Source organism: Antennarius striatus, chromosome 15 (genome assembly GCF_040054535.1).
Source record: "Antennarius striatus isolate MH-2024 chromosome 15, ASM4005453v1, whole genome shotgun sequence".
Lineage (NCBI taxonomy): Eukaryota > Metazoa > Chordata > Actinopteri > Lophiiformes > Antennariidae > Antennarius > Antennarius striatus.
Window position 1 is genome coordinate 2,778,351 of NC_090790.1, and position 27,532 is coordinate 2,805,882.

At 44.6% G+C, this 27,532-nt stretch overlaps 3 protein-coding genes across 5 annotated transcripts in view; 2 read left to right on the forward strand and 1 right to left on the reverse strand.

Moving 5' to 3' along the window:
* LOC137608364 (uncharacterized) overlaps positions 1 to 27,148 on the forward strand; it is a 43,268-nt gene extending 16,120 nt beyond the window's left edge. The window contains exons 5-7 of the mRNA XM_068334698.1: positions 23,686 to 24,223; positions 24,815 to 24,990; positions 25,803 to 27,148. Of these exons, the coding sequence (XP_068190799.1) occupies positions 23,686 to 24,223; positions 24,815 to 24,990; positions 25,803 to 26,437 (1,349 nt within the window). The 3' untranslated portion in view covers positions 26,438 to 27,148. The remainder of the gene's footprint in view (positions 1 to 23,685; positions 24,224 to 24,814; positions 24,991 to 25,802) is intronic.
* LOC137608366 (uncharacterized) lies at positions 10,539 to 15,695 on the forward strand. 3 transcript variants are annotated; one of them, XR_011038180.1, is made up of 3 exons: positions 10,539 to 11,433; positions 14,151 to 14,361; positions 14,438 to 15,695. XR_011038180.1 is itself a non-coding variant. In XM_068334707.1 (3 exons), exons 1-3 carry the CDS (start codon positions 10,542 to 10,544, stop codon positions 14,448 to 14,450), a joined length of 1,005 nt encoding a protein of 334 aa, XP_068190808.1. In that variant the 5' UTR covers positions 10,539 to 10,541; the 3' UTR covers positions 14,451 to 15,695. The 3 variants fall into 3 exon arrangements, 2 of the variants coding, with proteins under 2 accessions (XP_068190808.1, XP_068190809.1); XM_068334707.1 differs by having other exon boundaries at positions 14,151 to 14,250; XM_068334708.1 differs by having other exon boundaries at positions 10,539 to 11,461; positions 14,151 to 15,695.
* On the reverse strand, positions 18,673 to 20,842 carry LOC137608368 (GTPase IMAP family member 7-like). The gene is made up of 2 exons (XM_068334710.1): positions 20,798 to 20,842; positions 18,673 to 20,707 (listed from the first exon to the last, which is right to left on the reverse strand). Exons 1-2 carry the CDS (start codon positions 20,823 to 20,825, stop codon positions 19,944 to 19,946), a joined length of 792 nt encoding a protein of 263 aa, XP_068190811.1. The 5' UTR covers positions 20,826 to 20,842; the 3' UTR covers positions 18,673 to 19,943.
* Positions 27,149 to 27,532: the final 384 nt, after the last annotated feature.

A 27,532-nucleotide genomic window follows, 5' to 3' on the forward strand; every position in this document is an offset into this window, starting at 1 on the left:
ATCCGAGTTGTGCTTGAAGTCTGATGTGTAGAGGGTGAAGAGAATGGGGGATAGAACGGTCCCCTGTGGCGCCCCCGTGCTGCTGGTCACCATAGAAGACAAGCAGTCCCCCATACGGACGTACTGGGGTCTGTCCGTTAGGTAGTCCGTAATCCAGCTAACGAGGTAGGGGTCCACAGCCATGGAGGTCAGTTTATCCTGCAGGAGCTGGGGCTGGATGGTGTTGAAGGCACTCGAAAAGTCGAAGAAGAGCACTCTGACGGCACAGCCCCCGGCGTCCAGGTAGGAGAGTGTGCGGTGGAGGAGGTACATGACAGCATCGTCAACCCCAACCTTGGCCTGATAGGCAAACTGGAGAGGGTCCATAGCACCCTGCACCTGTGGACGCATGAGCTCCAGGACCAGTCGCTCTAGGGTCTTCATTACGTGGGAGGTAAGAGCGACCGGTCGGTGGTCGTTGAGCTCAGTAGGGCGTCCTTTCTTGGGTACAGGGACAATGCAGGAGGTCTTCCACAGTGACGGGACCCTCCCCAGCCGCAGACTGAGGTTGAACAATTGTTGCAGGGGGTCCCCTAGTTCCGTAGCACAGGCTCGGAGGAGTCTTGGGGAGACCTTATCTGGTCCAGCCGCCTTGTAGGGACGGAGCCTCCTCAGCGTTGTCGTCACCAGGTCTGCAGTGATGATGGTCTCGGTCGTGGTGGGAGCAGGAGGTTGTGGCGAGGTTGGAAGTCCAGTGGTTGAGGTGGGGCCGTTGAGCTTCGCAGTTCTTGGAGTGGGCTCGGGAGAAGTGGCAAGGGTGGAAGGAGAGGAAGCACAGGAGGAGGGAGCATCAGTGGAGCGGTCTGTAGGGCCAGGAGAGGCCTGTAGGCCAGGAGAGGCCTGGGACGAGGAGCCGGGAGTGGTGGGGGAGCTGAACCGATTGAAAAAGCTGTTAAGTTCATTCGCTCGTTCAATATTCCCCTCCACAGTGCTGCGCCCTTTCCCGTGTCCGGTGATGGTTCTCATCCCATTCCAGACCTCCCGCACTTGGTTGCGCCCCAGCTGCTTCTCCAGCTTCCTCCTGTACGCCTCCTTGGCCTCCCTCAGGCAGAGTCTCACTTCCTTCTGGGCCTTCCTCATCTCCTCCTCGTTCTTGCTCCTGAACGCCCGCTTCTTCCTGTTCAGGACAGCCTTGACTTCCTTGGTTACCCATGGTTTGTTGTTGGGGTAACACCTGATTGTCCTGACAGGGGCCACGGTGTCCACACAGAAGTTTATGTAGTCTGTAAAACACTGAGCTGCCCCCTCAATGTCTTCCCCATGTGAGCCCACAATAACATCTCAATCGGTGATCTGGAAGCAGTTCCTCAGCATCTCCTCTGTTTCCGGGGACCACCTCCTGACCTGTCGTGTTGTTGCTGGCAGCCGTTTCACCAGCGGGATGTAGGTGGGCTGTAGGTACACTAGGTTATGGTCTGATTTACCTAGTGGAGGGAGGGGGGTGGCGGTGTATGCCTCCTTAGCATTAGTGTAGAACAGATCGATGGTTCTGTTCTTCCGTGTGGGACAGTCTACACACTGGACCATTGTGGGGAGAGATGAGTCCAGGGTGATGTGGTTAAAGTCACCGGTGATGATGACGAGCGCCTCCGGGTGCCGGGTCCGAAGAGCAGAGGTGGTCCCACAGATGGTCTCTCGTGCCGTCTCAGGGTCCGCCCGTGGAGGGATGTAGACGGCGAGGACGATGACGTGTGAGAATTCACGCGCCAGGTAGTAGGGTCTGATGCTAACAGCTGTTAGCTCCAGGTCGCGGTCACACAGTGTTGATTTCACCGTCACATGTCCCGGATGGCACCATCTATCATTGGTGTAGATGATTAATCCACCTCCTTTCTTCTTACCGGCGGTGTTCGTGTCCCGGTCCGCTCGGACGGAGGAGAAGCCGGTTAGTCTGACGTTAGTGTCCGGCACGTCGCCAGTTAGCCACGTCTCTGAGAACACCAACAAGCTGGTCTCCCGGTAGCGATGATCAGTCCTGCACAGCGCCGTCAGTTCGTCCACCTTGTTGGGTAGAGAGTTCACGTTCCCCATGATGACGGAGGGGACGGAGGGCTTGACTCTCCTCCGGTTAGCGGCTCTAGCCGTTAGTCTAGTCCTTTCAACGCGACCCGCTCGGCATCCGCGAAATCTCCGTCGGAGCTCAGCGGGGATGAGATCGCGTGTTGCGGGGTCTCCTTTGACCCTCATGGACATCAACTCCTCCCTGGAGTACACCAGCATATCACTATACATTATATAATTTTACGTTAGAAAAATACACGCAGAAACATAGAAAAAAAACGCAAAATTATGCAAACAAACTCGCTCTGAGCAGAGGAAACTGCAGCCTGCTCGCGCATGCGCAGAAGATACTAAAGTCAGTTTATAGTCAGTTTAAGATACTCAATACAGAAGATACTTGCATCCCTTAGGTGGCCATGACAAATGTACGCCGCACGTCAAGTTTAGTATCGTCCTGCTGGGAATAACTGGGACTGGAAAAAGTGCATCTGCAAACACCATCCTCATAGCTGACAACCCTTATCTGAATACAAACCAGCTTTTTACATCTCATCCTAGTTCCATGCCAGTCACCACCAATTGTGAGTTCAAAATAACGCATAAAAGTTTTGGAGAGCCGGTAAGAGTGATCGACACTCCAGATTTATTTCACGACCAACTGCAAAACAACCATGAAGAGGTAGAAAAGTGTAGGAGGTACTGTCAACCAGGACAATGTGTTGTGCTTCTCGTGATGCAACTGGGAAGATTTACGGATAAAGAGCACGGAATATTGGAAAAACTGGAGTACAAACTTGGCTGGAGCATCAGAGACAGCACAATTGTTCTGCTGACCCATGGAGAAGACCTGGAAGGGACTCTGGAGCAGTATATTAACTCATGTGACCCCCTCAAGAGCATTGTTGAATCATGTAGCAACAGCTGTCATGTGTTCAGAAACAAATTTAGGGACAGAAAACAAGTCATACAGCTCATCACAAAAATTCCAAGTTATGAAATCCTTTTCCCAAAATTTTCAAAAACTTCAGAATGCGTTGTGGTTTAATTTGACTATACTCAGAAGGATACTCAGAAATGTGTTAAAAGACTACTCTACTGGAAATCATCGATGGAGTTTTTGCATAGGGGAACAGAGAAAATATAGAAAACCTTTTCTGGCAATGTAAAAGGAAATGAAATAAAACTTTATGAGTTCATTCCTTAATTATGCACCAAAGTTGATGGGTTACTTCACTTTGTGGAATGGTAAATCATTGGGGATCTACATGATTGTAATCATTAGACTAGCTACCTCCTATGTGAAAATGCATATACGTATACCATTCCAATCTTTTTTCTTCTTGACCATTCCATGTTACTCACTATGCAAAGAAAACAATTCATGAATGGATGAAAGGAATCAAATTATAGGATGAAAGTCAGTCCCGTGTCTACGATAAAGGATCAAGACATCTGCTTTGATGTAACAGTTCAATAAGGAACACACATGTAAAATCAGTTTCCTCTGGACAACGAAGGGTTGTCCTTCCTTCTTTCTTGATCTTTACTTGTGGTGAGCCACTTCTAAATTTTTAGGTCTAATCACAGATTTAATTGGTGATTATGTTGTATTGTATTATATAGTCATGTAAAGAATATCTGATACTTTGGTACAAGTTTATTGTATATAAGTTCCAGACTGTATTCACTCTTTATGCTAAGGTATGGTACACCTGTCTGGCACTTCCTTCTATAACAAACACAAAGATTAATGTGACATCTGTCCGGTCTCTGAGGAAAGGAGAAATCGAGGTGACTTTCCAAAATGTTGTTGTGATCCATTAAATTCACGTTTGTGTTATTAGCACAATTGTTTTGTTTTTTTTCATATGTCTTGTTGATTTCCCAGTAAAGAATTTAGCACTAGCAAATGCAATAATGTCAGTCAGTCATTTTCAGGTTACTACCGCTGTATCCGCTGTAGCGGGTCACGGGGAGCCGGAGCCTATCTCGGCAGCATAGGGTGTGAGGCAGGGGACACATGACGCCAGTGCACCACGGAGCCACGGCAATGTGAACAACCAATTTTTTCCTGGGATACTGGTGTTCAAACTTAATTGTGCTGGAGCTTCTGGTCTGTATTTGGGAATCTATTTAAAAATCTAAACTTCAAGCTGCTGTTTGGCAACACCATAAAAATTATGATTGTAATCGAGATTTTGTAACATCGCTTAAATCTGTACTTGGTCACACAGAGAATTTGTCAAAAAAAATTATTTTTATTTTTTTTAAATCTTCTGGGTTTGCTTCTTCACTGTGGGCCCCAGAACTTTATTTCTGAGACCTGACTCCCCCACATCTTGGCATCTTTTTGCAAATCGATAAGATCTATATTTTGTAGATGTATGTCTGTTTCTCTTGCTTAAAATCAACCAGTAAGCTATGAAAACTTAGAATAAGGATGGAATATTACAAGCCAGCTGGTGTCTACGCAAACGTATATTCTTGTGATTTAACTAGTTTGGGCAATCAGGTTTTCAATGTAGCCACAAGAGGACACAAGCTAGTGTCTTATTGTGCCGGTCCCAAGCCCGGATAAATACAGAGGGTTTCGCCAGGACGGGCATCCGGCGTAAGAGTTTTGCCAAATCAAACATGCAAATCAAACCTACGACTCCCATACTGGATCGGTCGAGGCCCGGGTTAACAACGACCGCTATCGGTGCTTTTGACCTACAGGGTGCCGGTGGAAATTGGACTGTTGGCCGAAGAAGGAGAAGAGAGGAGGAAAAGGAGAGGAGGAAAGTGTGTTTGAAGGAAGAGAGAGAAGAGGAACGCCAAGAGTATAGGACTGAGAGTAGGGACGTTGAATGTTGGAACTATGACAGAAAAAGGTAGAGAGTTGGTTGACATGACGCAGAGGAGGAAGGTAGACATACTGTGTGTCCAGGAGACCAGGTGGAAAGGTAGCAAGGCTAGAAGTTTAGGAGCAGGGTTCAAGTTGTTCTATCATGGTGTAGATGGGAAGAGAAATTGAGTAGGAGTTATCTTGAAGGAGGAGTTTGTTAGGAATGTCCTGGAGGTGAAAACATTGTCAGATAGAGTGATGAGTCTGAAGCTAGAAATAGAAGATATGATGTTCAATGTTGTTAATGGGTATGCTCCACAGGTAGGATGTGAGCTGGAGGAGGAGAAATCCTGGTTGGTACTTTGATGAAGTGATGCAGAGCAAACCTAGAAGTGAAAGTGTTGTCATTGGTGCAGACTTCATTGGACATGTTGGTGCAGGAAACAGGTGATGAGGAGGTGATGGGCAGGTTTGGTATCAAGGAGAGGAACGCAGAAGGACAGATGGTAGTTGACTTTGCAAAAACGATTGAAATGGCTGTAGTGAATACTTTCTTCCAGAAGAGGCAGGAAAATAGGGTAACCTATAAGAGTGGAGGTAGGAGCACACAGGTAGACTACTCCTGGTGTAGACGGTGTAATCTGAAGGAGATCAGTGACTGCAAAGTAGTGGTAGGCAAGAGTGTAGCCAAACAGCATAGGATGGTGGTGTGTAGGATGACTCTTGTGGTGAAGGAGATGAAGAGGGCAAAGGCGGAGCAGAAGACGAAATGGTGGAAGCTGAAAAAGAAAGACTGCTGCTTTTAGGAAAGAGTTACGACAGGCTCTGGGTGGTCAGGAGGTACTCCCAGATGACTGGACAACTACAGCTAATGTGATCAGGGAGACAGGTAGGAGAGTACTTGGTGTGTCATCTGGAAGGAAAGTAGATAAGGAGATTTGGGGGTGGAATGAGAAGGAACAGGAGTGTATACAGAGAAAGAGGTTAGCTAAGAAGAAGTGGGACACTGAGAGGACTGAGGAGAGTAGACAGGAGTACAGGGAGATGCAGCTTAAGGGGAAGGTAGAGGTAGCAAAGGCCAAACAAGGGGCTTATGATGACTTGCATGCTAGGTTGGACAGTAAAGAGGGGGATACTGATCTATACAGGTTGGCAAGACAGAGACAGAGACAGAGATGGGAAGGACGTGCAGCAGGTTAGGGTGATTAAGGATAGGGATGGAAGTCTATTGACAGGTGCCAGTAGTGTGATGGGAAGATGGAAAGAATAATTTGAAGAGTTGATGAACATGGAAAATGACACAGAACAAAGACTAGAAGAGGTGACTGTTGTGGACCAGGATGTAGCAAAGAATAGTGATGAAGTGAGGAGGGCATTGAAGAGGATGAAGAGTGGAAAGGCAGACAGTCCTGATGATATACCTGTAGAGGTTTGGAAGTGTCTAGGAAAGGTGGCAGTAGAGTTTCTGACTGGGTTGTTCAACAGAATGATTTATGGAAGTTATGGGAAAGAGTAGTTGAAGCTAGACAAAGGGCAGAAGTGAGCATTTGTGAGCAGCAGTATGGTTTCATGCCAAAAAAGAGTACTGCAGATGCAGTATTTGCTTTGAGGATGTTGATAGAGAAGTACAGAGAAGGCCAGAGGGAGCTGCATTGTGTTTTTGTAGATCTGGAGAAAGCTGATGACAGGGTGTCCAGAGAGGAACTGTGGTATTGTATGAGGAGGTCTTGAGTGGCAGAGAAGTACGTGAGAGCGTTACAGGACATGTATGAGGACTGTAAGACAGTGGTGAGGTGTGCTGTAGGTGTGACAGAGGAGTTCAAGGTGGAGGTGGGACTGCATCAGGGATCAGCTCTCAGCCCCTTCTTGTTCGCTATGGTGATGGACAGGCTGACAGACGAGGTTAGACAGGAATCTCCATGGACTATGATGTTTGCAGATGACCTTGTGATCAGCAGTGAGAGCAGGGAACAGGTGGAGGAGAAGCTAGAGAGGTCAATCAATCAATCAAGTTTTATTTATATAGCGCTTAATCATGACAGCAGACATTTCAAAGCGTTTTAACAGACAGAGAAACCCAACTGAACCCTGGTGGAGGTTTCTGATGGAAAAGAGAGGAATGAAGGTTAGCCGCAGTAAGACAGAGTACATGTGTGTGAATGAGAAGGACCCAAGTGGAAGAGTGAGGTTACAGGGAGAACAGATCAAGAAGGTGGAGGATTTTAAGTACTTAGGGTCAACAGTCCAGAGCAATGGAGAGTGTGGTAAAAGAGGTGAATACGCGTGTCCAGGCAGGATGGAACGGGTGGAGAAAAGTGTCAGGTGTGATGTGTGATAGAAGAGTTTCAGCTAAAATGAAAGGAAAGGTGTAAAATACTGTGATGAGACCAGCGGTGTTGTTTGGTCTAGAGACAGTGTCACTGAAGAAAAGACAGGAGACAGAGCTGGAGGTAGCAGAGATGAAGATGCTGACATTCTCTTTGGGAGTGACCAGGAAGGATAGGATCAGGAATGAGTACATCAGAGGGACAGCACATGTTAGAGGTTTTGGAGATAAAGTCAGAGAGGCCAGACTGAGATGGTTTGGACATGTCCAGAGGAGAGATAGTGAATATATTGGTAGAAGGATGCTGAGTTTTGAACTGCCAGGCAGGAGGCCTAGAGGAAGACCAAGGAGGAGGTTTATGGATGTAGTGAAAGAGGACATAAAGGTAGTTGATGTGAGAGAAGAGGATGCAGAAGACAGGGTTAGATGGAGGCAATTGATTCACTGTGGCGACCCCTGAAGGGAAAAGCCAAAAGGAACAGAAGAAGAAGAGGGCAATCAGGTTTTTGTTTCTCGTTTCATTTTTGTTCCTGGCAAAATACCAAAAGTTTCTGATTTCTATTTTTGTTCCATGAACCGGTTCAAAGCCCTGGTATAGAGTTTGCAGCATTTGTATAATTGCGGGTTAGGATAGGCTGCCCTGGTATCAGAAGGAAAACTAGATGGCAGTAAATTTGGGAAGGAACACAAACTTTTGAGAATAAGACTTTATTTGCATATGGAAAAAAGTGTCATACGTAGAGTGAACCAGTTCACATGCCAAAGAATGTCCATGCTAATTGGGTTAACATTAATTCTAAAAATAACCTGAAATTTGTAGTGGAGTAATAAAACAAATTCAGTGACATCTGGTGTTCTACAGCGACATCTAGCGTAGTGAAACAGAAACTGAATACATACAAAATAGACCTCATCAACCTGCCATAAAATAATGATTTTCCACATTCATTAAGTCAGTTTCGTAACGACCAGTAGTGATCATACCAATCAGACTTCATTTTCTTTTGATCTTAACTACTTAAATACCAATTTGTTCATGTCAATGGGCCTTTTTAAAAAAAAAAAAAATTCAACATAACTTTAAAATTGATAAGTTTTGCATTTTTAAACGAATGAGTCGAGGTCATACCTTTTTGGGGGTCAAAAGTTGATTCCTGTCTCATTGAAAACTCTTCCCTCCTGAATGCCAACAAATCCTCCTAAATTGATTATGAATCTGCCACGCCATGGTACATCATCATTCTGTCTTGGGTACAAAGACCGTGTACATACGACAGAGGAGTTACTCGTGTTTCACAATAGTGAACTAGTGCTGGGGCGACCAATGAGTTTTTTTAATCTCTTCCTTTGTGGAGATGACAACAAAAACTAAAAATCATATGGTATTAGTATCATTATGTGGTACCAATACCAAGGTTGTCAAATACCGTATAATATACCTCTTAAAAGTAGTGGTGGCAGTGGTGCAGTGGGTAGCGCTGTCTCCGTACAGCAAGGCCATTCCAGGTTATAGTCCAGCTCTGTGCGGAGTTTGCATGCTCTCCCCGTGTCTGCGTGGGTTCTCTCCGGGGTTTCCGGCTTCCTCCCACCTCCAGAAACATGCGCTTCGGGTTAATGCTTTTACGTTTAATGATGTGAATATATGTATATTATCAATGTACAGATAAAGAACCGATAAATAGCCAACATTCATAAAAAAGTATTTACAGTGCTTTAAAGGTTTTATATCAGCATTTTTAGGAGTGAAGCATACTACTGCTACCATTATGACTACAGATTTTGATGGAAGTTCATTTAAGAGTGATGCACAATCTCTTGAGTGGATCCAGGAGAGAACCCTGAGACCGCTGTTGTGATGACTGGAGTGTCGTGTTTGGGTTTTATTTTTCTGAAATGGACCAATGAAGGCCTGTGCCCTCTTTAGTGCCCATATTGAGTAAAAAGGATGTTGTCAGTAAAGTTCATGCTTTGGTAAATTTTAAAGTAGGTGGGGGGGAAATTAAGGTCTATATTAGCAAATGAATACGCGCTGGTTCCATGTTTAAAAATGGAATCGATCCCCTCTCCCGCCCTAAAAAAAACCCGGAGGTGGGCTGAGATTCGGATGTCTCAGCTCACCTCCGGAGCACTGCCGAAGCACCCTTGATCAAGGCGCCCCCTTACAAGTTGCTCATTTGGGGCACACCAAGCAGGAGCTGCATGCTACTCTATCTCCCTCTGCATGCGTACAGGCCCCTTGTGTGTGTGTTTGTTGTTCAGGGCCTGTACACACTAACATATGCATGTGACTTGATTTGAATTGACTAACTGGAGTGTTGTTTGGGGATTAATCGAGTATATAAAATAAAAATTAAAAAAGTCACACTGACTTGCAGGTTGGTAATTTCATGTGAGTTCATGCACTGTCTTGGTTCTGTTCTTTGAAAAATGTTACATTAATGCACAATTCATTAAATACACCAGTAAAACATAGACTTATGTCTTCAATTTGAAAAATTGAAGACATACGTTTACTGGAGTTTACTAGAGTCCTCATTTTATGTTCAGTTATGTGAGGAATATTTGTCATGATGGAGGCGTTGCAGCCGACCACATCAACACTCTTCTCAGTTGACATATTCAAATGGATTCAAGCTCCTTGCAAAAACACAGGAAAATATAAAGAAACATTAATTTCACATCTACATTTAGTTTAACTTCACATGCTGATGATGTTTGCCATAACCTGAACCCTTCAGAAATAGAGGTCGGGTACCTTACAGTGATGATGATCTGTGCTGAGATGCTGCAGGCAGCTCTGCTCCTATATACCGTCCGCCCAAGAGTCATTAATCAGCTTTGCGATGTTGGGGGCTGTCCTATCTAAAAATATGACAAGCCTTAAATCTCTCTCTCTCTCCCTCTCTCTCTCTCTCTCTCTCTCAACCCTACAGCCTTCAACATTGCGAGATTTGTTTTTACTAATATACTGTAGTGGCATTGAGAACAATCCTTGTTAGAGAACCTATGATGGATTGTGTGTATGCAGTAAACATTAATTGAAGCAGAAATCAGAAGTATTTAATTGTGAATTTTATCCAGGCATTTCAGAAGCATTTCAGTGTTGCAGCATTGACAGTGTAGTGGACACTTGGGGGAGCTGTCTCACACCAGACAGGCACAAGGAAGGTGTGATGTCATGGGACTAAAGGGTGTGATAGGGGAAGCGGGTATTTAAAGGGACTGTGTTGGTTGTTGTGGCATGCTTCTTAATAAAGACACTGAACTCACCCGTACCCTTGCCTCGTTCCTGTGAACCTCCACATTGGTGACCCTGACATGATCATGGATGCCAGTCACGACACCCAGATGGGTAGTTCGGCGCAGATTCCTGCCGCTTCTCCCGTGATTTTTGCGGCGACAGTTAAGCTGCCGGAGTTTTGGCAGCACGACCCGGATCCCTGGTTCCAACATACTGACGCGCAGTTTCACCTCCGTGGGATTACAGCCGATGAGACCAGGTATTTCCATGTGGTCTCAGCCCTGGACTCCTCCAACACCCGCCGCATCATGGGGCTGCTGAAAGACCTGCCGCTGACAGGGAAGTACGGTGCGCTGAAGGCCATGTTGCTGCAAGTGTTCCAGCTATCCGACGCGGAGCGGGCGGCGCGGCTGCTGTCGCTCAACGGCTTGGAGGACGCAAAGCCCACGGCAAGGGTACGGGTGGAGAACATGCTGGTGCTGATGAGATCTGGTGATACTTCCTTCCTCTTTATCCAGCTGTTCCTCCGCCAGCTTCCACCGCCGGTGCACACAGTTCTCGACACATCGCCTCTCACGCGCTCAAAGGATTACCGAGGGTTGGTGGAGGAGGCTGACAGGATTCTGCTGGCATCCCGTTGCTCTCACGTGCACGCTGCGCTCCAGGGACAGCTGCAGCCCCCGCTAGAGGATGGGGCTGGGCCAGCCTTGGCCGCGGTGTGCCAGACGGACAATCGGGAGCTCTGTTTTTATCATCGCCGTTTAGGAGCCAAGGCAAGGCGCTGTATTCTGCCCTGCCCTTCTGCAACCAGGGAAATGCCAGGGTTGGTGCTCAGTAGCAGCTGGGGAACTGGTGCGGCGGGACGGCTGCTTTTCGTGGAGGACGAGTTTTCCAGGCGTCGCCTGCTGGCGGACACAGGCACTCAGCTGAGGGTCATGCCAGCATCAGCCGTGGATGCCCTGGCTGGCGGCGGCGGACCTCCGCTCGACGCCGCGAACGGTATGCCTATTCGCACCTTCTGCTAAAGGTTTGTGACTATGTCTTTTAATGGATGACTGTTCGGGTGGGAGTTTATTGTAGCTTCTGTCTCAGTATCCATACTGGGTGCAGATTACTTGTGCGTGCAAAGACGTAGCAAATCGCCGCCTGATTGACACAGTTTTGTTTGCCACCTACCCCTGCACGCTGGGGAGCTTCGCGCCGCTTGCCCTCGCCAACATCCTCGCTAGAGGGGACGTATATCAGCGACTCCTTGCTGAGTTTCTGGCCCTGACCATCCCTCCATTCTCTGCTGTGGTCGCGAAGCATGGTGTGGAGCATCACCTCACCACAGTCGGTCCAGCGGTTTTTGCCCGGGCGCGGCGTCTGGATACCGCCAAGCTGGCAATCGCAAAGAGAGAATTTGCCACAATGGAGCAGCTTGGCATCGTGCACCGCTCAGACAGTCCATGGGCATCCCCCCTGCATACGGTCCGGAAGAGGGAAGGGGGTTGGCGCCTGGGGGGATTTCCGGCGCCTCAATATTGCCACCACCCCAGACAGGTACCCCGTCCCGCACATCCAGGATTTCTCTGTGCACCTGGCAGGGGCAGTAATCTTTTCGAAGGAGGATTTGGTGCAGGGTTACCATCAGGTGCCAGTTCACCCGCAGGACATTCCTAAGACTGCTGTCATCACTCCGTTCGGATTATCCGAGTTTCTGCAGATGCCGTTCGGCCTAAAAGTGGTAGCGCAGACTTTTCAAAGGATGCATGTCCTGCGAGACATGCCCTTTATTTTCGTTTACTTGGATAACATCCTGGTGGCCAGTGCTTCTGTAGACGAGCACCTGTCACATCTTCGTTTGCTGTTTGCTCGGCTAAGTGAACATGGACTGATCGTGAACCCAGCCAAGTGCCAGTTTGGCCTGACTGCTATTAACTTCCTGGGACACCGTGTCTCACCCCTGGGGGCCGTTCCCCTGCCTGCCAAGTTGAGGCCGTCTCTGCCTATCCTCAGCCCCAGACTGCTAGGGCCCTGCAGGAGTTCCTCGGCATGGTGAACTTTTATAACCAGTTCATTCCCAGGGCAACTCACCTCATGTGCCCGCTGTGCGAGGTGCTGAAGGGTCAAAAGGCTAGCGTAGCAGCTTCTTCAGCCGGATGCTGAGGGACACTGAGAGGCGGTGCAGTGCATTTGACAGGGAGCTACGTCACTTCAGGTTCCTGCTAGAGCAGGGCTCGAAATTCACTTCTTTTATTGGTAGCACTGGTGCTCCCAAATTTAGAAGTTAGTAGCACCAGCGAAGACTTTAGGAGCACCTACCCAAAAGCAAGGCAGTGACGGAGCAATAGAGACCGCTCCGTCCATCACCGTTCCGCACGCCTCTCTCCCTCCCCCAGGAGAGTAGCCGCAGTTGCGCTCTCATTGTTTCCTGGCAGGACCGCAGGACCGCAGTCTCACAAAACAAGGCGCAACAGATTTTTTTCCCTAGTCACACCAGTGCTCCCAAATATATTTAATAGTCGCACTGATAAAAATTTGAGCGCATATGCAACCAAAATGGTCGCAATTTCGAGCCCTGTGCTAGAGGGTCGCGAGTTCACCGCCTTTGTGGACCACAAACCTATCACCTTTGCCATGGCCAAGACTACTGAGCTGTGGTCTGCGAGGAAGCAGCGCCACCTCTCTGTCATTTCGGAATTTATGACTGACATTCGCCATGTGGCAGGGAAGGATAACCTGGTTGCTGACTTTCTCTCCAGGGCACAGGTCACCTCTGTGCATTTGGGGGTGGACTACTCTGCCATGGCCGCTGACCAGCTCACAGACAGGGAGATCCAGGTGTTCCGGTCGGCTGTGACTGGGCTGCACCTGGAGGATGTGGCTTTTCAGGGCTGCGGGGCCACGTTTCTCTGTGACGTTTCCCTAGGGCAGCCCCGCCCCTTGGTCCCTTCCAGATGGCGCCGCTGGGTTTTTGACTCTGTGAATGCCCTTTCACACCCGGGCGTTAAAGCTTCTGTAAAGCTGGTGGGGGTGAGGTTCGTCTGGCCGGGGGTCCAAAAGGACGTCCGTGGATAGGCTATTGCCTACGTGCCCTGTCAGCGTGCCAAGGTGCACAAGCACACGAAAGCACTTCTGGAGCTGTTTCTCATCCCACAGAAACGGTTTGACCACGTCAACATGGAGCTGGTGGGTCCGCTTCCCCCATCTGGGGGTTTTACTCACCTCCTCACCATGGTAGACAGGACAACCAGGTGGCCGGAAGTGGTGCCCCTGTGTTCCACCGCAACAGTGGAGATTGCCCGGGCATTCATTTTTGCCTGGGTGGCCAGGTTTGGTACGCCCTCTGACCTCACGTCCGACCGGGGGCCACAGTTTACCTCTGAGCCCTGGACGGCAGTAGCGGGTAGCCTGGGTGTGAAGCTCCATCGCACCATGGTGTACAACCCACAGGCCAATGGGCTGTGTGAGTGTTTTCACCGATCCATGAAGGCAGCACTCCGAGCAACACTCACAGACGCCAATTGGACCGATCATCTGCCATGGGTCTTGCTCGGCCTGCGTTCCACTCCATAAGAGGACCTGCAGTTTTTATCGGCGGAGCACGTCCACAGCCAGCCGCTGAGGGTCCCGGGGGAGTTCCTGCCTGAGGCTTCGGCCTCTGGGCCAGCAGTGGCTACCCGGCCCGTGTCCCCTAATGCTGTCCCTGTGCCTGTTCACCACTGTCTCCCCAGATCATACATCCCGAAGGACCTTCTCTCTGGGGAATACGTTTTCATCCGGCATGATGCTCACCGTTCTCCGCTCCAGCCTCCTTATGACGGGCCCTTCAAGGTGATTGAGGCAGGGCCGAAGTCCTTCACAGTGGAAGTGGGGGGACGTTCAGAGCAGGTTTCTATGGACCACCTCAAGGCTGTGCACGTAATGTCAGAAGAACCAGTAAAGGTGGCTCAGCCCGCGCGCGGCGGCCAGCCACCCCTTGCTTCATCAGCTCCACATAAAACTTCTGCTCTTGTTTCAGATTGTGCCTCTAAACCTGCCTGCCGGCCAGAGGAGCTGCCCCCCGTCCCCTGCACAGCCCCTGCCTGCCTTTATGTGTTTCCGTTGGGGCCGGATTATCAGGCCGCCCATGCGGGGCTGAGACTCTTTTAGTGCAGGGATTCCCAAAGTGTGGTGTGCGCACCCCCTGTGGTGCGTGAGCTGCCGCTAGGGAGTGCGCGAGTGTAATGGCAGCTGAGCACCTTGAAATACATAAATAATTAAATAAATAATTTAAACACTTTGTAATGGAGGATTAACAGTTTAAATATTTAAATTCATTCACGCAAATCATTGGTAATTTTCAATTAAAAAACGTTTTGGCAAAATTTTAAATAAAAAAAAAACAACCCAAAATGCACTTGGCTTTCTCCTAGCTACGTGCTAGCTTGTTGTGATAGCAACAACAATAATATGCCGAAATGCATAACCGGTTGAAAACGGGCAGTCTGTCCGGTATTAAATCTGGGAGAAATGAAAGAGGATACATTGGCCCAACTGAGAGCTGTGCAGTCTACGAGGATGAAGAAATCCAGCAGGAAAAAGAGAGTGATGATGACGAGACAGGGGAAACTGAAAATGAGGAATACAGAACACAGAAAACTCTTGATCGGGAGAAGGGGGTAAAGAACACAATGAGACTCGTACTCGAAAGAGAAAATATGATGTTGAACTTGGGCCTATGTTATTTTGATTCTTTGTGGCAGAATAGCATATTTGTTACCATTAGTAACTGTTATAGTTTGTTAAATAGGCCTATTTGTTACATAGCAGGGCTCAAAATTGCGCCCATTTTGGTCGCATATGCGCCCAAATTTTCATCAGTGCGACTATTTAATATATTTGGGAGCACCGGTGCGACTAGGGAAAAAAAATCTGGTGCGCTTTTTTTTGTGAGACCGCGCTCCTTACAGGAAACAATGAGAGCGCAGCTGCGGCTGCTCTCCTGGGGGAGGGAGAGAGGAGGAAGGGAGATGGACAGAGCATCTCTATCACTCCGTCACTGCCTTGCTTTTGGGTAGGTGCTCCTGAAGTCTTTGCTGGTGGTACTAACTTCTACATTTGGGAGCACCAGTGCTACCAAGAAAAAAAGTTAATTTTGAGCCCTGCATAGTAATAACTGCTGTTCATCACTCATCTGTAGTCGGCTCGCTCGGCGACCATTTTGACTTAAAATATTATTATTGTCATTTTTATATTGTTACTATTATTCTCGCCACTGTTTCTAAAGTGAGAGATCATTAGGCCCATAATTGCACAATCTGTTCTGTGTTAACAGGAGCCTACATTATTAAACTTGATACCTATATGGCTATAAAGACTACGCCTTTTCTTTCTTTTTTTTCATGTTTTGGGCATTGGGGGTGCGTCAGCTAAGTCGGGAGGTAGAAGTGGGTGCGCGGACTGAAAAGTTTGGGAACCGCTGTTTTAGTGGTTGGCCTGTTCTGGGTGTTCGGGGGGGGCTGTGTAGTGGACACTTGGGAGAGCTGTCTCATACCAGACAGGCACAAGGAAGGTGTGACGTCACATGGTTAAAGGATGTGATAGGGGAAGCAGGTATTTAAAGAGACTGTGTTGGTTGTTGTGGCACGCTTGTTAATAAAGACACTGAACTCACCTGTACCCTTGCCTCGTTCCTGCGAACCTCCACAATTGAAGGTAAAGACAAGTGATTTCCATTGATTTTTCATCTGGATCATTTGTGGTAATGTGGTGAGAGTGTTGTATCCCACATTACCACAAATGTATTCTTCGGTCACCTCGGTGACTTCAGCTTGAACGAGTCCACCTCTGAGACCTCAGCCTCTGTTTCTTCTGTGTAAGACATGGTGGTGGTATTAAGGAGATCCTCGAAGTATTCTTTCCACTGCCCGACAATATCCTCAGGCGAGGTCAGCAGCTCTCTGCCTCTACTGTAAACAATGTTGGCTGTGCACCGCTTTTTGCCAGAATTTCTTCGAGGCTGACCGATACTCCTCCTCCATGGCCTCCCCGATCTCCTCCCAGGCCCTAGTTTTTGCCTCCGCAACTACTCAAGCTGCATTACGCCTGGCCTGCCTATACCTGTCAGCTGCCTCTTGAGACCCACAATTCAACAAGATTTGGTAGGACTCTTTCTTCAGCTTGACAGCATCCCTTACTTCCGGTGTCCACCACCGGGGTTTGGGGGTTACCACCGCAACAGGCACCAGAGACCTTGGGACCGCAGCTCCAAGCAGCCGCTTCGACGAAATGGAGGCGAAAGAACATCTGCTGAGTTTTTCTGGCCCCCTTCTCTGCCAGTGGACCCAGCTTACCACCAGGTGGTGATCGGTTGACAGCTCCGCCCCTCTCTTCACCCGAGTGTCCAAAACACGCAGTCAGACTTCTGATGATACGATAACAAAGTCGATCATTGACCTCCGGCCTAGGGTGTCCTGGGGCCAATTGTAAATATGGACATCCCTGATTGAACAAGGTGTTCATTATGGACAAACTGTGACTAGCACAGAAGTCCAATAACAGAACACCAGTTGTGCTCAGAATGGGAGGCCGTTAATCCCAATCACTCCTTTCCAGGTCTCACTGTCATTTCCCACGTGAGCGTTGAAGTTCCCAAGAAGAACAATGGAGTTCCAAGTCGGAGCACTATTCAGTACCCCTCCCAGGGACTAAAAAAAGGCCTGGTATTCCACATTGCTGTTTGGTCTGTAAGCTGAAACAACAGTGAGACACCTGTCCCCAACCCGAAGGCGCAGGGACGTGACCCTCTCGTTCACCAGGGTGAACTCCAACATATGACAGCTGAGCTGTGGTGCTATAAGCAGGCTCTCACCGTAGGAAACACCAGAAAAGTGGAGAGTCCAGTCCTTCTCAAGGATTTGGGTTCCAGAGCCCAAGCTGTGGGAGGAGGTGAGCCTGATAAGTAAGTACCTCTCAACCTCCCTCACAAGCTCTGGCTCCTTCCCCCCAGCGACGTAACATTCCATGCCCTAGAGCTACACTCTTTGTTTGGGGATTGGGTTGTCGAGCCCCATGCCGACGACTGCCACCCAATCCACACTGCACCCGTCCAGTACAGTTTCCTCGGAGGTCGGGCCCACGTTGTCCTTTCGGGCTGAGCCCGGCCGGCCCTGTGAGCAGAGGCCCGGCCACCAGGGGAGAACTTTTATACATGATTATATTTATCTGATTCTGTGTCTTGATGACTTTGATGGGTTCTTTGCTTATTTTAATGTGCCTATTGTTGGTCCAGAAACTGCTGACAATCTTGGGAAACCTATCATGTTACCAGAGCTCAGTGTGAATGTAACGTCTCTTCAGGATGGAAAGCGCCCAAGACCCAATGGCTATTATTATTAGATGTGTATAATGAGACTTTTGTTTGTGGAACTCTTCCCCAATCTCTAAATCAGGAAGGATAAAGATTCTCTGTTTTGCTCAGTTGATTGTTTTTGCTCTTGATTTATCTCTTGACTTGGATGACTGACACAGGCTACACACCCTTATGATCTGCAAAATGTGCATGTACGTCTGTCATAGACAGGGTTCAGACCCATAAGCAGAACACTAGGTTTGATCCAAACAGAAAAAAATCCAGGAAATAGAGGCGTCGCCAAGGGTAGAAAACAATCTGGCAGAAAACCAAAAGTGGAACCAGTTTAAAAAGTCTCAGGCTAATCAGTCTAGTCAGGTACAGCCGTGAACTTCTGGGCAGAACTCCGCCTCCTGCCACAATGGTAGTTGTTTTGCATTTTTTGTCAGTTCTTTTACAGTAAGTTCCTACCTGACAGGCTCTTCAAGCTCTCTTCCTGAATGTTTGGGATGTTTTGTGTTCTTGATACGCAAAGTAATGTTTGAAATTCCTGTGTTGGGTTCAGTGGTAGGTGTCAATATTGTCATGAAAGTTTATAGCTGTAAATGATATTAGAAGGATTAGGTGGGTCTCTATGTGTTTAGGTGTTTTTTCACAGATTATCTGTCACATACCACAGTGAGAGTAAATGAAAAACTGCTGTAAAATTGGTGATTGTACTAAGATGTTCATTCATTTAGTATTCATAAAACTGCCAGTCAAGAGCTACCAGTCAAGAGCCTACGTAGTAAAACATGAAAATTATAAAATATACAGTATATCTTGGAATTATACATACTTATTTCAATAAGATATTGTGTGTTTTTATTCTTATTTATTGAACAGTGACAGTGATATCATGTGCTTTTAACAGTTTTGTTGGCATTTTAACAGTCCAATCCTTGTGGATGACAAAAGTAAATTCAAGTGAAATGATGTAAACCAGATTTTTATTTTTACATGTATACTGTAATGTGTATTTGAGAACAATTTAATCCGAAACAAGCTGTGCCTGTATTTGGTGATTATAGACTTGACCACAGTAGTAACACACACACACACACATACACACACACACATAATGAGATTATATATATATATATATAATCTCAAACTAACCGGGTTACTATATGTACAAAGCTCTTGATGCATTAACACCAACCTAACAAAACAGTGCTAACTCCCTTGCTACTACTTGTTTATTAGAGATTCCCAGAAACATACAGAGAAATCTTAGGAAAAGAATTTCATCTTTGTCATTATTTATCATTATAAAAAATGGCTCAGTGAACATTTTTAAAAGAAGGTCAAATTGGCAATACATAACTTCAGAATTGAACTATCTAATATATAGGCTATAAACTGGCCTTTTGATTCACTTCTGTATTACCTACCAATGTATTATGCTTCATGTTATGTATTCAGGTTCCGGCTTTGAGTTCTTTGTGCAGAGTTAACATGTTCTCCCCGTGTCTGCGTGGTTTCTCCCCGGGTTCTCTGGTTTCCTCCAACTTCCAAACACATGCACTTCAGGTGAATTGGTTTATTTCTAATTGTCCACGAGTGTGAATTAAATATTTCGTGAACATACTGTAGATACAGAAGATCTGCATGAAGAATATTCATATTGGGCTTATGGGCTAAACTGGAAAACAAAGAGAGGCACTATCGGAAGGGATTTTCAAGCATTTGACATTTTCAAATTTACTCATTGTCACAGTCAACAAGCTAATTCATTGACTCTAATTCAGTAAAGGTCAAATACAATCATAAAGTACTGTCTTGCACCAACTTCACACATCTCAAAAAGAAGATCAGATTTGATTTACAAACATATCAAACCACCAAAAATCAATGTATCCTCACAGAAAAGTAGATACTCATTAGTGTTTCTAAAAGTAAGTGCTAACTGACTGGTTAAACTGTTGCTGATTAGTCAGTGACCAATGAATGATGCCCATAACCTCTTAATAGCTCTAGGTTCAAATATGCTTCTACAATATTTTCTGACAAAACTCCCACTTTCCCAAGAAACTGTGGCTTGTTGCACAAACAGATTTTAAATTATTTCAGCTTTTCTCTATCAAATGAGAACATGAGCTTGGAATGGTAGATGGTCTGTTTCCATCAGTGTACTGCATCACGTTGCTGTAGGCTAAGGCGGCGATGGATTTGAGAGGTTGTCAGTGTTTTCTTGCACAGCAGCGTTCAGTATAGCCTGAAACAGAATGACCCTCCTCAGCAGCTCAGACATGAAGGAGAAGTCATAAATCTGCTCTTCTGCTTTTTTTCTTTGAGACTTCTGCTGCAGGATGGTCTTTTCTGCCTCTTCAAAAAATTCTTGACTGAAGTGCTTTCCTCCATTTGCTGCAACCATGTTATCAATCATATTAATCAACCGAACCACTTGCCTTCTGTCTCTCTTTTGCTTGTTGTTGAAGACATGGTACCTATTACCACACCTGTTTATCACTTCTTGAAGTTTTGGGTGGCCCGTCTGTACATAGTTCTCAATACTTCTGCCCTTTAGCTCATCTCCACGTGTGAACAGAACAATCATGTACTTAGAAGCCTCGGGTCCAAAGATTTTCTCCAGGGCTTGGATGCAGTGTTCTTCTTCTTTGGTGAACCTGCCAATCTGAATTATCAGCAGGAAGGCATGAGGACCGGGAGAGGACACCTGGATACATTTAGTGATTTCTGTCTTTAAGTTCTCTGGACTTCTAGAAGTATCCAGAATCCCAGGTGTATCGATTACGTAGATCTTCCTGCGACTCTGAACCCGTTCTTTTTCACAGGTTTCCGTTATAGACTGTGCACTTGCCGAGGAATGAAAGACCTTCTTTCCAACAATGGTGTTGCCAGCAGCACTCTTCCCAACTCCAGTTTTTCCTATCATCACAATCCTCAATGAAGGACCTACAAACAAAAACATAAATGGAGCTGTTTTAAAATGAGAAACAAGAATCACATATTTACAACAAGTTGAAAAATGCTTAAAAAGTTCACCTTCAGGCATCGAAGCACGGATACCCATCTCTCTCTATCCTCAACTTGTTGGAGAATGAACAGATTTCAGCTCTCTACTATTTTTGTGAGACATTGATTACTTCTCTCCGCCCTGGGGGTGGTTCAACATAAGTCAGTGTATTTTACTTTCTCATGCTTCAGAACTGATCCAGATACTCCAGGGAAAACTTCCTAATGTCTGCTCTGTCCAGGTCAACTAGCATGAATTTTGAAAGACCACCACCACGTAAGTGATGCTTATTTCTCCTGGTTTTGCATTATACTCTCTAGCTTTTTTGTGGAGACACAGATACAGATTGTGAAGTTATGCTTTCAATGTTTATAAAATGTAAAAGAAAAAAATTATATTTACTTCAGCAGACAAAGACTTATGTCCCCGACATACTTTACATTGAAGTAAGGGGGAGTTGTCATCATCATGAATAAAGAACAGACATTTGCTCTTTGCTGCACCAACCATAAATACCCTTTAGGGGAAATTTTGATCTCTCTTATGAGGTAATGTAAATAAATAAGACTTTATGATACATTCATAATCTAAACCTCGTTTTGATAATCATATAGTATGTGCAGTAGCATTTAACTGAATCATGTTTCTCACTTTTTCAATTCTCTACTACTCATTAGAATTTGTTCAGTAACACAGTACATGACCTGTTGAATTTTTACTATATTTACAGACCTAAACCTAAAATTAAATGTACATAATGTGCATGAAGATATTTTTCATTTCAACTAGCTTTTATTATACTTCTGACTATAAACTGTTTCTTTGTTAGGGTTGGGTCCTGTTCACTTTTGAACAGATATCGAAAAGTACGGTACTTGACAGTATGTTTTTTCATTGCTTTACAGGTTTTGCAGTAACAAGAAACTACGTTCAGTTACTGAGGCTCTAAGTCACCAAATATGTTGTTATCACTAGACCTGTGACAAAGAAGGAAGCTGTTGTTGAAAATCTGGAGAAACATTTTTTGCCATGCGCACTTCACTCAAACTGGAAAACAGTCTAAAAATAATGCAAGTGCTTCTGTAAAAAGCTGGCATTTTGGCGAGGTTTGGTAAATAGTCTTATGTAAAACGTTACACGTAATACACAGTTTATGCTTTCAAAAATATTTGATTATGACACAAAACAAATACTATTACTTACAACACACACATTAAACACTGATTAAAACAAAAGTCAGCTCTGATGGCATACTGGTTCATAAAGTAAAAATAGCATATTTAATGTGGAATATATGAACATTCTGTGAATCATCGGCTTGTGGGATTAGTTTATACTGTACGCTACAATAGCTTGATATTTAATTTTCGTCAGACCAACAATGTTTTCAAAAAACATTAAATGCTGGCAGGTTTAGAAGGTTAGGAGTGTCCACATGAGAAAAAATATCAGCTTGATATTTTTACATTTCCAAGGGATCTTTAATAACAGTAGAGGGCAGTAATACATCAATGCAGTATAGTCATCAGAGTTCATTTTACCTCAAGAAAGCATTGCATCCCTAGGATGCGCTTCAAGAAAATTTTGTGCATCCCAACATGACGGTTCTGCATCCCAAAAGTAATATGAGAATATATGGTAGAAGCGTACGCAAGGATTGAGTTTTGCAAATAGTACAATATAAAAATTAAACAAACTGTTAATTTTAATGTTTTTATTAACAACATAACTGTATCAGTAGAAAGAAAAAAGAGTAAAATTATGCATTAGTTTTATAAAAAAAAAACAGTTTTAGAAATAAAGAAAGATGTATCACAGTTTTTTTTAGTTGTGCTTTAGACTCAAAAGTTTTCTTTGCCTTTAATTCATATATTCTCCTGTGGACACTGCACCAAGCTGACAAAACCTTCTCCACACACATTTCAGTAATATCTGTCAGTAATATCTGTCTCTTTTTCTTCATTAATTTTTGATTATTTTTATTCAAGACAGCACTCAGTGTCACTTGCTTTTTCGCCAACTTTTGCATCTTTTTTGGAGGCATGTGATAATTAATCAATCGACTTTTATTCGTATAGTGCTTATTCACATCAGCAGACATTTCAAAGCGCTTTAACAGACAGAGAAACCCAACAGGACTCTCCAAGCATAAGCAACAGCTTATGGTTGCTCTGGAAGATCTAACTAATTCCTCTCTCACTGCAGCATGTAAAACGAGCAGATGTCGTGTTGCCGTTTAGTTGATTTTGATAAGGTAGAATAATGCAAGTTTCTTGCGTGAGATGAAAACATACTGGCAATTTGCAGGTTTGAAATTGAAGAGGAGAAATGGAACGATTGTGAATATTTTTGTTGAATGGAAGTGCATTCAAAACTTGGGTCCCAAGTTTTGACGATCGTGTGTCAAAAAAAGTGCGTCAGACACAAGGTCACATGCAAACGACCTTGTGTCACGCAAACGAGAACACTGAGTCATTATCCAAATACTGGTTGTATTTTTCAGATTATCTTACCTTGTCTTGTGGTTTTTACTACTACATTGCTTGCTAACTGAAACTTCATTTCATATCATATAAAATATTAAGGCAATGAGAAACATTGTACTTTTATTAGTATGTTGTTGAGAGGACGGCTGTTGCCACACAGCAAAAGATCCAGGATTCAAAGTTAACTGGTGACTGTGAACACAACAGGTATTCAAACATAGTAGATATGCATTCCATTGCGTGCTGTGCTAGTTCAGGATTGCTAACGTTAGCAGGAGCTCCTGAAGGACTCTGCTTCCACAGTATTAAAAATTAGACTCATTGTTTGGAGATATTTCGTACAACTCATTTCTTCATGTGTTTCCCTGGTCAGTTTAGGATTTTAAAGTTCTGTATTTCATTACTAACAAAAAACCCCTCTTGTCTTACAGCATATCCACAACCCTTAACTATTGCTCTATTCGGAAAGAGTGCTGAGTTAAAGAACACCATCAAAAACAACATCTTCAAAGATAATACGCCTTTTGTCACCCTGCCAAATGGCCTTGTCATGGCAAAGAATGAATCCTTCAGAATATTTGGCCTTCACCTCTTTGATGAAGACTGCAATTTCCCAGACCAGAAGATCATTGATTTCATGGCATCATCCTATCCTGGTCCCAACATGTTCATACTTGCAATAGATTCAGAAAATATCCAAAAGAAAGAAATCTATTCTGAAGTGTACAAGCACAAGACAGTATTTGGAGAAGATCTGGTGAGGCACCTGACCGTCTTGTTACCAGACCAAAACAGCTTCAAGTCACTCATTCATCTAAAGGAACAGTTCACTATTGGTTGGGCAACTGATAAAAACCTGGCTGAACAATGCAGGAAATCATGCCAAGGTCAACAAGCATACCTGTTTACCTACACAAATTATAGTGAAGATGTTGTTCAAAGAAGACGAGCATCCTTAGAGAAAAAAAGGTAAGACCCTCTTTGCTAAATAAGAGTTCTGAAAATATACATACAGTATGTATAGAGGACAGAGGTCTAAGGCGTATATTGTGTTTGTCAGTACATTATCTCAATAAGGGTTTCTATCATCATGTTTTGTTGAATATCAAAATGTCCTTGTGGTTCAATGTTGTAAGATAAATATGGAAACAACATCTAATATAATCTAGATTTAATGTAGCTTGCTGACAGGATTGACTAGATAAGCTTGTTGCTTGGATGGCACTATGGTATATTAGATGCAGGGAGTCCTCAAGATATGAATAATCAACTTACGAACATTCAGAGATACAAACGCGCACCGTCATATCCAACTATTGTCCTGGAGTTATTGTGAGGCATTGTACAGCCTGGTGACCACAGGCAGAAAAGCGTTCCTATGGTGTTCAGAAGTGTATTTAGGAAGGGTCATCCAAGTACTGAAGGTACTTTTTTGTCCCATCAGTGTCCTGTACAGTGGGTGGAACTCATTGTCCAAGACGGCCCTTAGTTTGGACAATGTCCTCCTCTCTAAAACTACAGTAAGAGAGTGTAATTTTACTCCCACAATGTCTCAACCAGCGCTGCAGATCAGTCTTTTGGCATCCGCCACCCTCAGATTACTGCCCAAGAGAGAGAACCCGGAGAGAACCCACGCAGACACGGGGAGAACATTCAAACTTCACACAGAGTCGAACCTGGAACCACCTTGCTGTGCAATGACAGCGCCACCCACTGCACCGCCGTGATGCCTTATGGTAACTATTCCAGACAAAATAGCCTGACAATCTACAGATCTCTGGGAGCATGTACTTCTCTGATTTTAATTATTTTTATATTTTTATAATATTTTAAATAAATGTGTATATAATTTGAAGACACTATTCTGTTCTGGATTGGTCAGAATTTAGGTCAATTAAATTAATACTGTATCGTAGCAATGTAAAGATAAAACTGAGCCACTGGGGCGGCAGTGGCTCTGCGGTAGAGCGGATCGTCCAATGTTCCAAGATCAGCGGTTCAATTCCCGCTCCCGCCCAAAAACACCCGGAGTGTGAGCTGACTGTATGAGGTGTCAGCTCACCTCCCAGTCACTGCCGAGGCATCGTTGAGCAAGGTACAGTCCTCTTTTACAAGTTTCTCATTTGGGGCGCACCATGTCGAGCTGCCTCCCACTGCAAATTTACAGACCACCTAGTGTGTGCGTATGTATGTGTGTGTGTGTTACAGGGGCCTGTACATACTAATATACCGGTATATATATGCATGTGTTTGATTGAATTACTAGAGAGTGATCTCAATTTCCCTTCGGGTATCAAACAGTATACTATATATATATATATATATATATATATATATATATATATATATATATATATATATATATATATATATATATATATATATATAATATAATTTTATTTTTTTAATATATTTTGTATATTGTTTTGATACCCGAAGTGTTTTTAAGGATTTAGCATTTCCTTCACATTGTATTTTTGTGTGTTTTTAATACTGCAATCTTATTTATTGAAGACCTGTGCATGAAAAATCACTTTGCATCCCTTAGGTGGCCATGACAAATGTACGCCGCACGTCAAGTTTAGTATCGTCCTGCTGGGAATAACTGGGACTGGAAAAAGTGCATCTGCAAACACCATCCTCATAGCTGACAACCCTTATCTGAATACAAACCAGCTTTTTACATCTCATCCTAGTTCCATGCCAGTCACCACCAATTGTGAGTTCAAAATAGCGCATAAAAGTTTTGGAGAGCCGGTAAGAGTGGTCGACACTCCAGATTTCTTTCACGACCAACTGCAAAACAACCATGAAGAGGTAGAAAAGTGTAGGATGTACTGTCAACCAGGACAATGTGTTGTGCTTCTCGTGATGCAACTGGGAAGATTTACGGATAATGAGCACGGAATATTGGAAAAACTGGAGTACAAACTTGGCTGGAGCATCAGAGACAGCACAATTGTTCTGCTGACCCATGGAGAAGACCTGGAAGGGACTCTGGAGCAGTATATTAACTCATGTGACCCCCTCAAGAGCATTGTTGAATCATGTAGTAACCGCTGTCATGTGTTCAGAAACAAATTTAGGGACAGAAAACAAGTCATACAGCTCATCAAAAAAATTCCAAGTTATGAAATCCTTTTCCCAAAATTTTCAAAAACTTCAGAATGCGTTGTGGTTTAATTTGGCTATACTCAGAAGGATACTCAGAAATGTGTTAAAAGACTACTCTACTGGAAATCATCGATGGAGTTTTTGCATAGGGGAACAGAGAAAATATAGAAAACCTTTTCTGGCAATGTAAAAGGAAATGAAATAAAACTTTATGAGTTCATTCCTTAATTATGCACCAAAGTTGATGGGTTACTTCACTTTGTGGAATGGTAAATCATTGGGGATCTACATTATTGTAATCTTCAGACTAGCTACCTCCTATGTGAAAATGCATATACGTATACCATTCCAATTTCCAAAATGTTGTTGTGATCCATTAAATTCACGTTTGTGTTATTAGCACAATTGTTTTGTTTTTTTTCATATGTCTTGTGGATTTCCCAGTAAAGAATTTCGCACTAGCAAAGGCAATAATGTCAGTCAGTCATTTTCAGATTACCACCGCTGTATCCGCTGTAGCGGGTCACGGGGAGCCGGAGCCTATCTCGGCAGCATAGGGTGTGAGGTAGGGGACACATGACGCCAGTGCACCACGGAGACACGGCAATGTGAACAACCAATTTTTTCCTGGGATACTGGTGTTCAATCTTAATTGTGCTGGAGCTTCTGGTCTGTATTTGGGAATCTATTTAAAAATCTAAACTTCAAGCTGCTGTTTGGCAACACCATAAAAATTATGATTGTAATCAAGATTTCGTAACATCTCTTAAATCTGTACTTGGTCACACAGAGAATTTGTCAAAAAATAAAGTTTTGTTTGTTTTTTTAATCTTCTGGGTTTGCTTCTTCACTGTGGGCCCCAGAACTTTATTTCTGAGACCTGACTCCCCCACATCTTGGCATCTTTTTGCAAATCAATAAGATCTATATTTTGTAGATGTATGTCTGTTTCTCTTGCTTAAAATCAACCAGTAAGCTATGAAAACTTAGAATAAGGATGGAATATTACAAGCCAGCTGGTGTCTACGCAAACGTATATTCTTGTGATTTAACTAGTTTGGGCAATCAGGTTTTCAATGTAGCCACAAGGGGACACAAGCTAGTGTCTTATTGTGCCGGTCCCAAGCCCGGATAAATACAGAGGGTTGCGCCAGGACGGGCATC

What these genes read in the sequence shown, in the direction of transcription:
- LOC137608366 (XM_068334707.1), top strand. Translation starts at nt 10,542, where the DNA reads ATGGGTAGTTCGGCGCAGATTCCTGCCGCTTCTCCCGTGATTTTTGCG. An exon ending in TCCGCTCGACGCCGCGAACG is followed by an intron (nt 11,434 to 14,150) that starts GTATGCCTATTC and finishes CTGTCTCCCCAG; the next exon opens with ATCATACATCCCGAAGGACC.
- LOC137608368 (XM_068334710.1), bottom strand. Translation starts at nt 20,825, where the DNA reads ATGGGTATCCGTGCTTCGATGCCTGAAG. An exon ending in CCGTGCTTCGATGCCTGAAG is followed by an intron (nt 20,708 to 20,797) that starts GTGAACTTTTTA and finishes TTTTGTTTGTAG; the next exon opens with GTCCTTCATTGAGGATTGTG.